The sequence below is a fragment of the Mustela nivalis genome, assembly GCF_964662115.1.
Source record: "Mustela nivalis genome assembly, chromosome: 16".
NCBI lineage: Eukaryota > Metazoa > Chordata > Mammalia > Carnivora > Mustelidae > Mustela > Mustela nivalis.
This window is the reverse complement of record NC_139035.1, coordinates 226,772-241,728: the sequence shown is the minus strand read 5'-3', so window position 1 is coordinate 241,728 and position 14,957 is coordinate 226,772. Positions and strand designations below refer to the sequence as shown.

The 14,957-nt window shown below is 51.3% G+C and overlaps 1 protein-coding gene across 1 annotated transcript in view; it reads left to right on the top strand.

Annotated features, from left to right (window-relative positions):
- The window catches only part of ADCY10 (adenylate cyclase 10), a 68,835-nt gene that overhangs the window by 6,436 nt on the left and 47,442 nt on the right, over positions 1-14,957 (top strand). The window contains exons 2-9 of the mRNA XM_082702618.1: positions 867-1,085; positions 1,735-1,839; positions 2,880-2,918; positions 3,110-3,253; positions 4,104-4,309; positions 5,903-5,999; positions 10,444-10,532; positions 13,040-13,231. Coding sequence (XP_082558744.1) covers positions 938-1,085; positions 1,735-1,839; positions 2,880-2,918; positions 3,110-3,253; positions 4,104-4,309; positions 5,903-5,999; positions 10,444-10,532; positions 13,040-13,231 — 1,020 coding nt within the window. The 5' untranslated portion in view covers positions 867-937. The remainder of the gene's footprint in view (positions 1-866; positions 1,086-1,734; positions 1,840-2,879; positions 2,919-3,109; positions 3,254-4,103; positions 4,310-5,902; positions 6,000-10,443; positions 10,533-13,039; positions 13,232-14,957) is intronic.

The window sequence follows — 14,957 nt, the reverse complement described above, 5'->3', positions numbered from 1 at the left end:
TTTTTTTTTTCTTAAATGTTTTTCTTAAGCCTATGATAGATGTTATGTATCTCACTTTTTCCTTCCAATGTTCTCACATACCCCAGTATGACCTGTGTCTGGTTGAAATTACCAACCAGTTCCTCCCTGACAATCAGGAACAGTTCCTTTCTTTTTTTTTTTTTTTTTCCTTTTAACGCTCTTCAGATCTCTATCACTGAGGTACCTGGGGGGCTTCGGCTTGGGTCATGATCCCAGCATCCTGGGATCGAGCCCCACATCGGGCTCTCTGCTTGGCAGGGAGCCTGCTTCCTCCTCTCTCTCTGCCTGCCTCTCTGCCTCCTTGTGATCTCTGTCTGTCAAATAAATAAATAAAATGTTTTAAAAAAAGAAGATCTGTATCACTTCTTCCAGGAACTTGGATTGCTCCGAAAATGTTGGGTATGCCATTTCTGTTCACGGGGTTAGAGCATGATTTTTACAACATTCAGGCATGAACATTTAATTGACCCCAACAGCTTAAAAGAAGGCATTAGGAAATTCTGGTTTTTCTTAGAACTAACTGGGCAGTAAATTAAAATTTCAACATTTGCCTTTTAACTTTCAGTTTAAAGCCCTACGCACACTCATCCCTTTGAATTCGTTCCCTCTCGTAATTTAAGACTGTACTTTAATACACACTTACTTGCTAGTGTGTGATACGGTGCTTTGCTTCTCACCTTTATGTAAATGTTCACCCACGTAAACCCACATCGGCACTTCTCTTTTTTAATTTTCAAAAATGAGAAAGAGGGATGAGGACCAAAGGGAGGGAGAGAGGACGATGAACCACGAGGACAGAATCCCAAGGAGCGGAGACGGAGTGACTAGTGCCCCTGCCTCCTCAGCTTTTCTTTGTAGAAGGTCTACTTGAGGACAGTTTGCTGTGACCACAGATTCCTGAACGTTTGCCCTGAACATGAGCTCCAGAAGAGAAGAATCACAGGACCGAGCCATTGTCCGGATAGCGGCTCACTTACCGGACCTCATCGTCTACGGAGACTTCTCTCCAGAGCGACCCTCTGTGGATTATTTTGATGGAGTCCTCATGTTTGTCGATATTTCAGGCAAGCACAGAGGGAATCTTTGATGTGGGTGAGCACCCCGGGCTTGCCGGCACCGTGCGGTGCCTTCTTTGAGTTTCCACACTGTTAGAGGAGGTGTTCCTGTGGGGAAGACTGGAGGGAGGAGGGATAGCCTGTGTGCTGGCCCTTGCGTCTTCCCTTCCCCGGCAGGTCCAGTCATGGGCAAACCTTTGAGATGCCCCAGGCCCAGGCCTGGAACTTCAGGCTCCGTGTCTCTGCCCAGTTTCGCCGAGGCCAGCTCCCCAGCCCCACGCACAGCCCAGGCACACTTGACCTCCGCAGGTGTTGTTTACGTCTTAGCAGTAAACGTGTCACCTCTTCAGACATGTTTCCGTTTCCTGTGTTTTCATTACGATGGAATGGAAGTTCTACCCGGTTAGAGGAATCGCAGTCATCCCCGCACAGGCTGGGAAATCTGGAGGGCAGACGTAGCGGGCCTCGTTTCCTGACCCCTAAAATAATAAGCGTCGATGGGAGGCCCCATGGTTGACCTGGACCAGCCAAAGGCCGTGGAGAAGAAACCATGCCCGTTCTTCAAAGCTAGGGCTCAGTGCTCTCCAGTGACTTCCTCTTTCCCTGGCTGTTTGGTTCCCCCAAGCGGCCGAGGAAATGAGGCAGACGTTTGTTACAGGGTTCACGGCCATGACTGAGAAGTTCAGCACGGCCATGTACATGGACCGAGGGGCCGAGCAGCTGGTGGAGATCCTCAACCACTACATCAGCGCCATAGTGGAGAGTGAGTGCCCCTGGGCTTCCGACCTGAGTGTGTCTCCTTGACCGTCTTCCTGTACTTCTTGGTTATCACCCGATAGAATGCGATCTTTGTTTTCCTCATGAAATGTGTAAGAAACCAGTCTTTCTTGAAATACAATACAGCGCGAGGGAAGGAAAGTAATCACACCTCACTAACGCAGACTGTTTAAGGGAGAGAGGGTTTGCACCAGTTGAAAGACGGACTCTGAGGTTCCCTTTAAAGAACTTCGGTTATATTCAGTGATTTGAAAAAGCAAGCGTCGCCACAACCCAGATGTCGTCATGACGAAAACAAGCGAGTTTTACTAACTCATTAGTGCTCTGTCTTCTAATGACGAACTCAGAGGCACAACTGACTTTTCAACCTCCGCCTACCATCTTGTTTGTAACCTTAATTTGAACTATTCATGAAGAAAAATATTTACTCTGTTAAGGTAAACTCAGGGTCTAGTCTTTCATCGGGCTGACGGGCTAATGTCACACGCCAGACACAAGTTAATGCTTCTTAAAAGCAGAAACTGTCTAATTCCTGTTTGTGTCCCACTCAGCACAACAGAGCTCAACAGATTTGTGAGGCATAAATAAGAGCCAAAAACTCCCACTTCAGTCGTAAAGCCCAAAGGAAAGGGAGGTTGGTAATAAAACCCGAGCTGGCCGTCATCGTGGCTTCCCGGTTCCCTGATTCTCACTTCCGTGGAATCCGCCCCGCGTCCACTCACGCCCCCGCCGGAGACGTGTCCTGATGCGTCAAGAGCGTCCCGCTGTCATGGGCGCAGGTCGCTGCTACAGGCCTCCCGGGAAATCCCACCTTCTCTCCTGCCTCTTCCCATTCACGGGAACAGAGCACGCGCCCGGCTAGTGCCGTGCGCTGCGCTCTGTCACGCTCAGCGGGCGTGAGTGACGTGTGTGACGCTTCTCTAGGATAAGTTTAGTCTCCGAACTGATCTCTTGACTGAATTTCTATTCCATGGATGAAGATGAAGAAATTGGAGTTTAATTTACCTTGTTTTCTTCTTTTCTCAGAAGTGCTAATTTTTGGAGGAGACATCTTAAAATTTGCAGGTAGGGGGGCTCGCTGAGGTGGGGGGAGGGAGGAGTGCGGGGGTGCCTGGGCTGCAACGGAGGCGGCACCTCGGAGAAAACTGGGGCTGGCTGGAGGCATGTTCGAGGAGTGAGTGTCCGGACAGATTTCCGACAAATCAGGTCCCCGCCCGGGCAGCTCCGAAGCCTTCGGGTGTGTCTGTCCCTTCAAGGTGACGCGCTGCTGGCCTTGTGGAAGGTGGAGCGGAGGCAGCTGGAGAACATCATCACGGTGGTGATCAAGTGCAGCCTGGAGATCCACGGGCTGTTTGAGACGCAGGAGGCTGAAGAAGGCCTGGACGTGCGCGTCAAGATTGGTGAGGCCCGAGAACGGAGAGTCGACCCCGCCTTCTGGAAGCGGGTCCCCACGCCCAGGCATCTCTCCCTGAGCGGAAACCCAGAATGTTGTGGAGCGCAGGGGCTCAGCCCACCCGTCGCGTCTTGGACTCTGGAATTAGGCTAACCAGGAGTGGGGGCTCCCTCCCCAGCGGTTAAGCCTTGGGCGAACCCTGAGGAACTTGGGCTCATCCTGACAGCCTCCTCGCAGGCCTTACAAACACGGGAGCGTGAGCTCCGCGGGTAGCGCCGGGCCCATGCTAAGCACCCTGCAAACTAACCCGTGTTCTGCTGTTGCTGCTGTTACTGTGGCTGACAGAACCGTGGCTCACCTCAGCCCTCACAGAGAGCGTCTCGCACGTGTGTCGTTTCTGTCTTCTGTGGCTCTGGTACCAAAGGGGTGGGGCCCGGACCGTCAAAATACCTCCTCCTTGTCCCCAACCTTTCCCCTCTGGCTGGTGCCTCACATTCAACCCTGAGGGTGTCTTTTTAGTCAAAGCCTCAGCCTCAGAAAATGCGGACCCTCTCCAAAAGGAGTTACTAAAGTTGTTCTCTGTTGCTCCGTAGTACAAATAGATTCAAAAGGGGATAAAATAACTTGGGGACTGAGAGGGCCATGTAGAGCGAGAGGCGTCACCAGAAGGTGAAAACCAGTAGCTGAGTTTCTAGCTCGGGAGGAAGAAGAGTTTCGGAAGGTCTGGGCCGGCAGACGCATCCGATGACCCCCGTCAAGTCCCAGAAACGGCATCTGTTCTGAGGTAGGACCGTCACACGAGATTCGGACTGTGCCGGGGACTGACCCAGAAACTTCCTGTGCTTGCCCCTCGCCAGGGCTGGCCGCCGGCCACATCACCATGCTGGTCTTCGGAGACGAAACGCGCAACTATTTTCTGGTGATCGGGCAGGCGGTGGAGGACGTGCGCCTGGCACAGAACATGGCACAGATGAACGACGTCATCCTGTCACCGAACTGCTGGCAGCTTTGCGACCGGAGCATGATCGAAATTGAGAGGATCCCGGATCAGAGGGCTGTTAAGGTAGGTGCGATGCGGCCGCTTCCAGAAGGTTCTGTCGGTCTGTGCCGGGAAGCCACTGGGAAGGCAGGTCCTGCGAGGCTCCTGGGCAGGAGCCTGAGTGAGGCTGACAGGCTTTCGTCTAGGAGCCATGGCCGGGCGTTCAAGAGGAGGAGATTAGGCTTCTCTGCTACCTGAGGAGGTGGACTTCGGGCTTGGAGGCCTTCGGCGGAGCCAGGGCCCCGGGGAAGCAGAGGACGGGTCTCCTGCTCATTCCCCAGGAGCCGAGGCTTGTCGTTTGAGGCTGCCATCGGCCGTTGTCACTTTCGCGACTCCACACTGTCCCGACTCAGGAAGGGATCACTGTGGGTGAGGACAGGAGGGGCGTGGGGGCAGCCGTCCAGTGCGGGAAGGGACTTTTCCCACAGCCCCGCCCGGCAGCAAGCTCGGCGCCCAGGTCGAGGACGGGCTACAAGCAGGCCTGCCCAGTCGGAGAACTGGGCTCTGGGCGTGTGCGGCAGGGAGGAGGGCTGAGCCCAGGCAGAACCGGAGTGGACTTCGAGGCCGACGGGAGGTGGAGATCGGGGTAGCCGCCGGCGCAGGCGGGAGGCTCTCCCACGGCGGGCATCAGTGTGCACCCCATACCCGGCCGCCCTCCGCCTGCACCCGGGCCGCGCGACCTAGCCGGCTAACAGGGCCTGACTTCTTGGATCGTTCCTTATACCTTCAGAAACTGAATCTTCATGGCTTTTAGACTCACAGAAAAGTTCAACATTAGTACAGAGTTTCCTCACTCAGCTTCCCCAGAGGTTAACATCTTCCATAACCAGAGTGCGGCGGTCGAGGCCAGAAAACCAACAGCAGCACGACGGTTCGCTGAACAAAGGCCTCCCGTAGACCTCACTAGTTTCCTACAGGAGGCTCTCGGTGGAACATTCCGGCACTCTATCCCCGATCGCACACTGCGTTTTGGCGTTGTTTTCAGTCTCCTGCAATCGATGGCCATTCTTCAGTTTTCCTTAGTTGACCTTGATACGTAGTAAGAGCATTGACCATCCTGATGCATGTCCCTCCATTTGGTTTTGCCTGATCCTCTCTCGTTCCTGGACTAAGGTTACTCACCTGGGCTGGGAGGCAAGAACACCATAGAGCCGAGGTTGTGTCATTCTCGAGGAACCACAGCACGGGGTTCCCATGGGGTGACTCTTACTGCTGGCGATGCACCTACTACTTTTTTGGGCATCAGCCCCCTTTGTCCAACTTTATCCTCATGATATAAGAAAGAAATGATAGATGGTTTAACTGGGTCTTATTTACATTAAAATGTTATGAAGGAAAGAAAGAAGAAAGTTTGAAGAGTGAAAAAGTATGCAGGCGAGCCTCTAGTGTGGCTTTGTGTGTACACACTGAAGTTTGAGATCTTATGAAATAATCAGAAATATTTTAATGTAATCACATCCGAATGAAAGATTGTTGTTGTCTAAGTATGCAGTCTCTGTTTACCCTGTCCTGGACATTCAGAAGCACACTTCCTTCCCTTTCTGCTGAGAAATTCTATTCAAAGGACCAGACAACCCTTGGAATAACCAAAATCTTCTCTCTTTTTTTTTTATTTAGGTTAATTTCTTAAAACCGCCTTCTACTTTTAATTTTGATGAATTTTTCACAAAGTGTATGACTTTCATGAATTATTATCCTTCTGGTGACCACAAAAGTAAGTACACTCCATGGACAAGAGCCTTTGCCTTTACCAGTGGTCAGTAGGGTTTTAGCAACACCCAGGGCTCTATTATAACTGGCTCTCATTTTGGCTCCTGGTCCTCAGCAGCACACAAGAGAGACTTCCTTCCCATTCCTCAGGACGCTGATTCCAAGTACCCTCCTCAGGCCCTGGCAATGACTCCTCCCCCTCATCATCTAAACAGGTGCAGGTCTGCCCCATGATGAAAGGAAAAATAAAACCTCTGTGAACCCTACTTTCCCCTTCTAATTTCACCACCAAAGTTCTCAAGAGTCATCTGTATGTCTGTGTCTCCTCCTCTCTTCTTATTTATTTGTTCACCGGGAAACTTGCAAGAAAATTTCATGGGCCTGAGGGGCATGTGTTCACCTACTCTAGCGTCTAGAGTAGGTGACATCTAGCTTCTAGCCACTTCTCCCATCTGCTGAGACTGTTGAGGTCAAGGCCACCAGTGACTATCAACTTACCGAAGCAGGGAACCTCTCTTCAGGCCTCATCCTAGCTGGTTGGCCTTAAACTACTCTCTTCTTATGGACACGAGCTTCTCCTCTTTCCTTGGGTTCATGAATATTCTTTCTCAGTTTTGCTTTTATACCTAAAGCCACCTGTTTCCACTGCCTTTGCTTCGTCTCCTTCCCGTTCCTTAAATGTTGGTTATTCCAGGGCTCTGTCCTTGACCCTCTAGTCTTTCCTACCGACCTCTTGGAGATCCGTTCTATTCATCCGTGCTCCTCCTTCCTAGGACTCCCAGAAGACTGAGCCTAGGGTGAGGAAAGGAGAAGCCTCGGGCGCGAAATTTAAGGAGGCACTACTCGTGGTCTTGCTAGTTGCTTGCCTCACATAAGATCCAGCCCTAACTGCCAGAATCCAGCCCAGGCTTTGATCTGATTTCTAGACTCAAAAACCTGCCCAAGGTCATCTCCACTGAATGCCAAACCGGTACTCCAACATTAACATGTTGTTAAAAAAAGGTTAAAGTATATTAAAAAAAAATGGTTAAAGACAATCTAGGTGACGCAAAAAAACAAAACAAAACAAAAAAATGCAAATCCTTCTTTAGGAGACCTGCAAAATGGGGCAGAAGGCAGCTTTTATAAGATGAGCAATAAAGAACAAGGAAGCAACAAGTAGAAAATATCCAGCTGCTTAGGGACGGTCAACCTTGTTTGGGCTGAGAAGCTGGAAGCTGGCTTGGCATTTGGGGATTGGCTGGCTAGATAGACTGCATTTCTGGTCAAGTGGGGCATTTCCAGGGACGTGACAGTACCTGAAGTTTTGGTTTGCTGACACAGCACCACAAGCTTGCGCCTAAGAATTGGTTTCGACCCTGTCTAAGCTCTGAGCTACTCGTCTTTCTCCCATAGTTGTTTCTTCCTGCACACTGGAACTTCAGGAGCATGTCTGAATCCTCCTCCTTCCCTGCACGGGTCTTAGATATTCTGAACATTACAAAGAGTAGATAATACTTTTACTAAGCTGTAGTATGTCATGGGGCAGGAGGTTGGGCAGGATGGAAACTGTTGCAGAATTGACCAAGAAAGGCCAAGAACCCAAAATCTCCAGAGATGGAGAAGGTCCACGGGACATCCCTTGAGCCATCTCTACCTGATCGCGTCTCTTAGGTCTTACTGGTGCCTTCAGTACAGGGCCCCTTCGGGCTTCACTTTGGGCACTGCAGTATCACAATGCAATTCTGATGGTCAGCACCAGGAGTTAGCACAGATTTCACAGGTCACGTGCTCTCCAAGCCCCCTCCCCCCAACCCGGCAACTTTGAACACCAGCGGCAAGCTCTGGGACCCCCAGGCCACTTGAACTTCTGACCAACTAGCTGTAAATGTAGGGGTTCCCCCAGGGCTCCCAATAATTCACTAGAATGACTCATTGATCTTAGGGAACAGCTAAGTTCACGATTTTAGTTTTATTGTAAAGGATACAAATCTGGAGACACTTGGGGTAAAATCAGGAGATTCCCAGCCACGAGCTTCTGTGTCCTCAGAGCACATCACCCTTCCTGCACGTCGCTGTGTGATCGCCAACCACAACCAGTCCACCCTGCCTCGGGGGGGTTCAGTTTTTATTGGGGTTTGGCTAAGTAGACGTAACTGATTGACTCCTTGGCCACGTGATGAGACTCACTCTTCAGGCTCATGGCCCTCGTCAGAGGTCGGAGGTCAGGCTCATACCACACGGCTCAAAGCCCCAAACCTCTCCTCACGCACTTGCCGTTTTTCAGCACAACTGGCCTCATCCTGAGACCCCGTTGGCCAAAACCCAGCTGTGGTCTGTAGGTCCAAGAAGAACAGACAATCCCATCACTTGAGAAATTCCAGAGACTTAGGTACCAAGGTACCAAGAACAAGGACCAGCCAAATTCTTTACTTTCCCGTAGGCACACATACATCTCTGTCACATTGCCTCTGTGATAACCTAGACCTTTATTTTATTTTATTTAAAGATTTTATTTATTTATTTGACAGAGATCACAAGTAGGCAGAGGCAGGTGGAGAGACGGGGGAAGCAGGCTCCCTGCTGAGTAGAGAACCCGATGCGGGGCTCAATCCCAGGACCCTGAGATCATGACCTGAGCCAAAGGCAGAGGCTTTAACCACTGAGCCACCCAGGCGCCTCTAACCTAGACCTTTATAACAACTCCTGCTCCCTTGTCTCTCTCCATAGTCTGTTCCATATCATTTCTTCTTCCTGTTTTTTAAAGATTTATTTAGGGGCGCCTGGGTGGCTCAGTGGATTAAAACCTCTGCCTTCGGCTCAGGTCATGATCTCGGGGTCCTGGGATCAAGCCACCACCTCGGGCCTCTGCTCAGCGGGGAGCCTGCTTCCTCCTCTTTCTCTGCCTGCCTCTCTGCCTGCTTGTGATCTCTGTCTGTCAAATAAATAAATAAAATCTTTTAAAAAAATTAAAAATAAAAATAAATCAAGACTTATTTATTTATTAGAGAGAGAGGTGGAAGGAGGGACAGAGGGAGAGACACTTGAAGCCCACTCCCTGCTGAGCACAGAGCCCTGCACAGGGCTCGATCTGACAACCCGTGAGATCACCACCTGAGCAGGAACCAAGAGTAAGGCTCTTACCCAGCCAATGTCCCCATCATCATTTCTTAATCTCCAGTACTCCCAGGGGAGTCCAGCCAGGCTGGAATCTTCACCAGTCCTTTAAAGCACTGTCCTCATTCTTTTTTTTTTTTTTTTAAGATTTTATTTATTTATTTGACAGACAGGAATCACAAGTAGGCAGAGAGGCAGACAGAGAGAGGAGGAAGCAGGGTCCCCGCCGAGCAGAGATCCTGATGCGGGACTCAATCCCGGGACCCTGGGACCACGACCCGAGCTGAAGGCGGAGGCTTTTAACCCACTGAGCGCCCCAGGCGCCCCGTCCTCATGCTTGACTCTCACTGACACCATCCCTCTGCTAGGCATGCCCTCCTCAGTCCTTCTAGAAAGATGCCAGAAGTCATTCAAGATGCAGTAGAATTGTCTAGTTCTCCTGTGACCCCGTCCCCGATTTGGCCACCTCAGACTGACCACTTCTTCCTCTTTACGATCTATTCGCCCATTTGAGCTTTTCTTTCTCTGTGTGGTGTTTCCATATAACGTTTGGAAGCCCATCGAGGAAGTGCCTCCAGGAAATTGCCCAAGCTTCCTCATTACTTTTTTATTCCCACGTAGTGCCTAGCATGGTATTTTGAATACAGTAGGCTTGAGATATATTCAATAAATGGGCTAAATGGAATTTCCTTCTAAATTTATATCCTTTTCAGACTTCATTCTTATTTTTCATCTCATTTTTTTGCACCATTGTTATCCTATTACGTGCTGAAAACGTTTAGGCACTTTTTCTCCCTTATTTTTTTATTTCTTCGTGCTCATTCCTACCACCACCTGTTACTCTATTCTTGAGTATAAAACCGTCAACCTCCATTTTCCCCGATGAGGAAATGGGGGGCCCCCAGGGCAGTGAGGTGACTTGTCCAGATTCACACAACGAGTTGCTATCAAACTGGGAGCGAGAAGCCCAGAGATTCGAAGTCTCCTGAATCTTCCTCTCTCTCCCCTGCCAGCCCCTCCGTCTGTCGTCCTCCTCCCGTCTGTCCATCCGCATCCCCTGTGGCCATGGCTTTAGTTCAGGTCTGAAAGGAAAAGTCTCCCCACATCCCAAAGCATGATGACAAGTGTAACAGGGTTTGGAGCTCCATGCGACAGAATTCGGAGAAACCTGCAACTTCAAAGAATCGCTCATTGGACTTCCTTTGGTTCTCTTTGGCCACGAGGTGTCCCAAAGCCCCTGACTGGACTGTGAAGACCACCACCCAAGGGAACGGGGACAGGGAGACTCCTGTCTCTAGCTCTGCAGAACCACGCTTGCTTTTCTGATCCTGCCCCTCCTTCTGCCCTCTTAGACCTCCTGAGGCTTGCGTGCATGCTGGAGTCTGACCCTGAGCTGGAGATGTCCCTGCAAAAGTATGTGATGGAAAGCATATTGAAGCAGGTATCTGCACATTTGATTCATTGGCTTTTATTATCAGGGATCTTGGACATGAAAGATCAAAAAAACCAGTAGCCAGTAAAATGTTTCATTGAACTAAAAGAAGATGGGGCTGATGTTCTCCATGTATAGGAGATTACAAAATTTGTTCTTCAAATCAGGATATTTTTAAGAGTTAAAGGAGGCATTATTCATAATTACACTCTGACTACAGGCATAAACCAGGACTGTGCATTTTATACAACTGGGCAAATGGGAACTTTTTCCCAGCAAACAAGAACATGTGGCCACCCTTTGTCTAAGCGGTAGTGGAAAGAACTCAAATGAATTAGCATATTGCTACACTGTTTCTCTCAGTCACTGACTCACCTCATCTTGAGCTTTGGGAGTTAACAATACAGATAATTATGATGCCCAGAACTACCTTCACCCCCTAAAATTTCCCCTTTTTATTGGCTTAGATCTAGGGTTCCTTAAATGTATTGATTCGTGTGACCCGCAGCACTCACCATAGCCCGGGCCTTCTGCTCTCACGTGTTGATCTTTCACAGTCCTTGCTGGAGAGCTTGATCCCCATTTTATATATGAGAAAGCCAAGACCTGGAAGGATACCAGCAACTTTTCCGAGATTATTAAAGTAAGAGACATAGCTAGGATTTGAACCTTGTTCTGTCCGAATCCTACATTTTTTTGCACAGGCTGTACATCTTCCTGATACATGCCTGTTTTAACCCTTAATTCCATCAAAATGCAGTTGTGTCGTGGAGGAACTCTTCGGCAAGCCTGCATAGCAGACGGGTGCCTTCCCAGTGGGAAGTGGTAGCCAAACTCACCCTCCGTCTTCAGCCCAATTTGAAAGCCCTGCCTCCCATACCTGCCACTGCGGGGCCCCTGGGATTTCTGAAGTTCCGGAAAACCCTCCCTCCCTGCCTCCAGGAGAGAGGACACACTATGCTTTGTTAGCTGCAACCAGCGGAGAACAAGGCTTCCAGGAACAGGGTAGAAGCTAGACTCCATGAGTCAGCAGGAAGGCTGTGGGGAGGCATGACAAACACCGGTTGACAAGATAGAGCTGGGGGAGCTGAAAGCAGGCAGAGTACCCAGACCGCACCTACAGCACAGAGATCCTCAGAGGTGCACACAGTCCAGTGGAATCATTTTGAACTCATTTCTTTGCTCGATTTCATCTTTAAATCTTTGTTTAATATTAATTTCTTATTAGTGATTTATTGAAGAAAAGTTATCACATTGATTCATTAGACATTATGAAATCATCTTTTTTTTAAAAAATGCTTTATTCAAGGCACCTGGGTGGCTCAGTGGGTTAAGCCTCTGCCTTCATCTCAGGTCATGATCTCAGGGTCCAGGGATCCAGCCCCGCATTGGGCTCTCTGCTCAGCAGGGAGCCTGCTTCCCCCTCTCTCTGTCTGCCTCTCTGCCTGCTTGTGCTCTTTCTCTCTCTCTCAATCTGTGTGTCAAATAAATAAAATTTTAAAAAATATTTTATTCATTTATTTGAGAGAGAGAGAGAGAGAGAGGGCATGAGTGGGTGGGTAGGGAGAGGGAGAAGCAGGCTCCCTGCTCAGCGGGGCTGGATCCCGGGACCCTGAGATCATGACCTGATCTGAAGGCAGAGGCCCAACCCACTGAGCCACCCATATTCCCCAACTAAGTCATCTTTTATGAAAAGTATAAAATTACCTAAAACCAGGACTGTCCCAGCCAGTTAGGAGGCATGACCGCAGGGTTCCCTATGCACAATTCCCTCTTTTGTCAATGGTGACTTGGACAGTTTTGTGCTATTTGGAGAGAAACTGCAATGGTTTTCCCCCACTGGTTTGCTATGTATTTAATTTAACAAAATTCAAGAATGGTGATAAGCAGACACGATTTGGGAATGTGCTTCTCTCCTTTCCCGGGGCCTGTTGTAGCCGAACGTGGGGAGCAGAGGGGCGTGGGATGAAACAGACGGCGGGCGCAGGTGTGAGTTGTAAATGGAGCACTGGACGAGGAGCCTGGAGATTGGGCTCCCTGTGACCCTGGGAAGCTTGTAGTGTTGCTTCATGTCTCAGTTATCTAACCAGTGAAGTGGGGGATAATCTGATTTTGTTTCACTGGAAGATAAAGTGGGATAGAACAGGAGAATGTCCTGGATAGTCCCAGGCCGTGAAAATTTAAGGCTGGGTTAGTGACACGCTGTTCTTGTCCCTAAACTGCGAGAGCGCCAACAGGACCAGCACCCTTTGTGGGACTGCGACGCCCCTCCAGGCGCCAGGGACCGGCAGGGGTCAAGGGCGTGGTGCGCACCAGCCGCGTGGGCGCCGCCCTGGAGAGCCGGGACGGTGCGCTCCGGGTCCGCGGCTCCGCTGCGGGCGGGTCTGCCGTGCTGCGCCCCGGTTCCGAGAAGTGCAGCCTTGCGGGGCTCCCCAGTGACGACGTGGAGGTGGGTTTGGGACGCCGAGCCGGGTGCCAAGGACGCACGCTGAGGACAGCCGCTCTCCGCTCCCCAGATCGACGACAAGCAGCTCCGGGGCTATTTGTCTGAGCTGCGCCCGGTGACCATCGTGTTTGTGAACCTGGTGTTTAAGGACCAAGACAAGGCCGAGGTCATCGGCTCGGCCATCCAGGACGCCTGCGTGCACATCAGCTCCGTCCTGAGGGTCTTCCGAGGCCAAATCAACAAAGTGTTCATGTTCGACAAGGTGGGTGTGAGCGACGGGGCGGGCCCCTCGGCCGGGGAGAGGGGGGACGCTTTTACCCCGAAAGCGCCGTCTGGTCCTGACCCGGACGCAGCCTGTGCGGCGGCCGCGCGCTCCGGGCAGGTGCACCTGCGGCGCCGAGGCCGCCGGGACCTTGAGGGCAGGTGTCCGGAGCCGCCTCACCCCGAAGCCTGTTTCTCATAATCGGCACCCGCCGTGTCTACCCTCAGGTGCCCCTTCCAGCTCCACCGGGTGGGGGCGGGAGGCAAAGAGGGGAGCGAGGCAGGGGCTAGGGGTGGCCCCTCCAGCTCCTGGGTGTTCTGTTTGGTTTTGTTTGCTTCGCGGTGTTTTTAATCCGCCCCTAATCACGTCGGAGGAGAACGGGGTGACTGACCCATTACGCGGACGCGCTGGCGAGGATGGGTTCCCCATCTCCGGGGTTTCCGCGTGTGTGTGGACGCGTGCGCATGTGCGTGTGCACGAGTGTGCGCGCGTACATGTGTGCACCTGTGCATGTGAGTGTGCGCGCATGCATGTGTGTGAGTGCGTGCATGTGCGCGTGTGAGTGCGCGCATGAGTGTGTGTGCATGTGTGCGCCTGTGCATGTGAGTGTGTGTGAGTGTGCGTGCGTGCATGTGTGCGCCTGTGCGTGTGAGTGTGCGCGCATGCATGTGTGTGAGTGACTGCGTGCATGTGCGCGTGTGAGTGCGCGCATGAGTGTGCGTGCATGTGTGTGCCTGTGCATGTGAGTGTGTGTGAGTGTGCGCGCATGCATGCGTGTGTGTGAGTGCACGCGCATGCATGTGTGCGCTTGTGCGTTTGAGTGTGCGCGCGTGTCTGCATCTCGTGAGCAGCGCGCCGGATGACCGCCGCACACTCCGTCCTCCACTACGGGGCTCTCTGGAGCAAGGGCTACCCGAGTCCTCACTCCGCCGTGAAGCGGGGCTTCCTCCCTCCGGCCCAGACAGAGCCAGGGGCCAGCGAGGATCGGACTCTTAGACTCTGTGGAGAGGCCTGAGGAGATGAAGGCATTCTCCTTTGCATTTCATGAAGCTGGACATAGATTGAAATTTGTCCTCCATTATTGACAACAGATCTGACTGAGGTAATTTTTAAGGGATTGATACTAAGACCCGAGCTTCCGAGCTTAATCTCTGCTCGGAACAGCTAAGGTCATGCCAAGGAAAAGCGTCCGTGGAAGCCTTTGTCCCTCAGAATAACAACAATAGCTGAGAAGAACATTATAGCTCACCAGGTGTAACCGTAGCTCAAGTTTACATCGGATACGTGTATTATGTGATACCTACGTTTACAAATAGAACATCAAGGTTACAAACGTCTACATAGACTGTAGTTTACAAAGTTATATATGTGCACACGCACACACGCACACACACGTGCGCACACACTCTCCTCCTAGTAGCCGAAGGAAGCTCGGCGGCTCTGCGTTTCGTCCCTTCGCAGACTGAGACACTGAAGTTCGCAGAGTGTAGCCGCCCACGTTTCCGCACTCGTGAAGGGGCCTAAGAACAAAGACTTTCTGGTGCCTCCCCCTGCTCTGTGCTGCTTCTCACACGGACGCTTAACATCCTGTAGCAGGAGATCTTGGAGGCAGGGGAAGAGGCAGGTGGGGGCACCCGTAGCCCAGGACAACCCATTCGCACTGGAGAAAGGCAAGCTCTCCTCGGGCTGGACCCCTTGCTGCTGGCGATGCTCTAGAAGTCAGAGG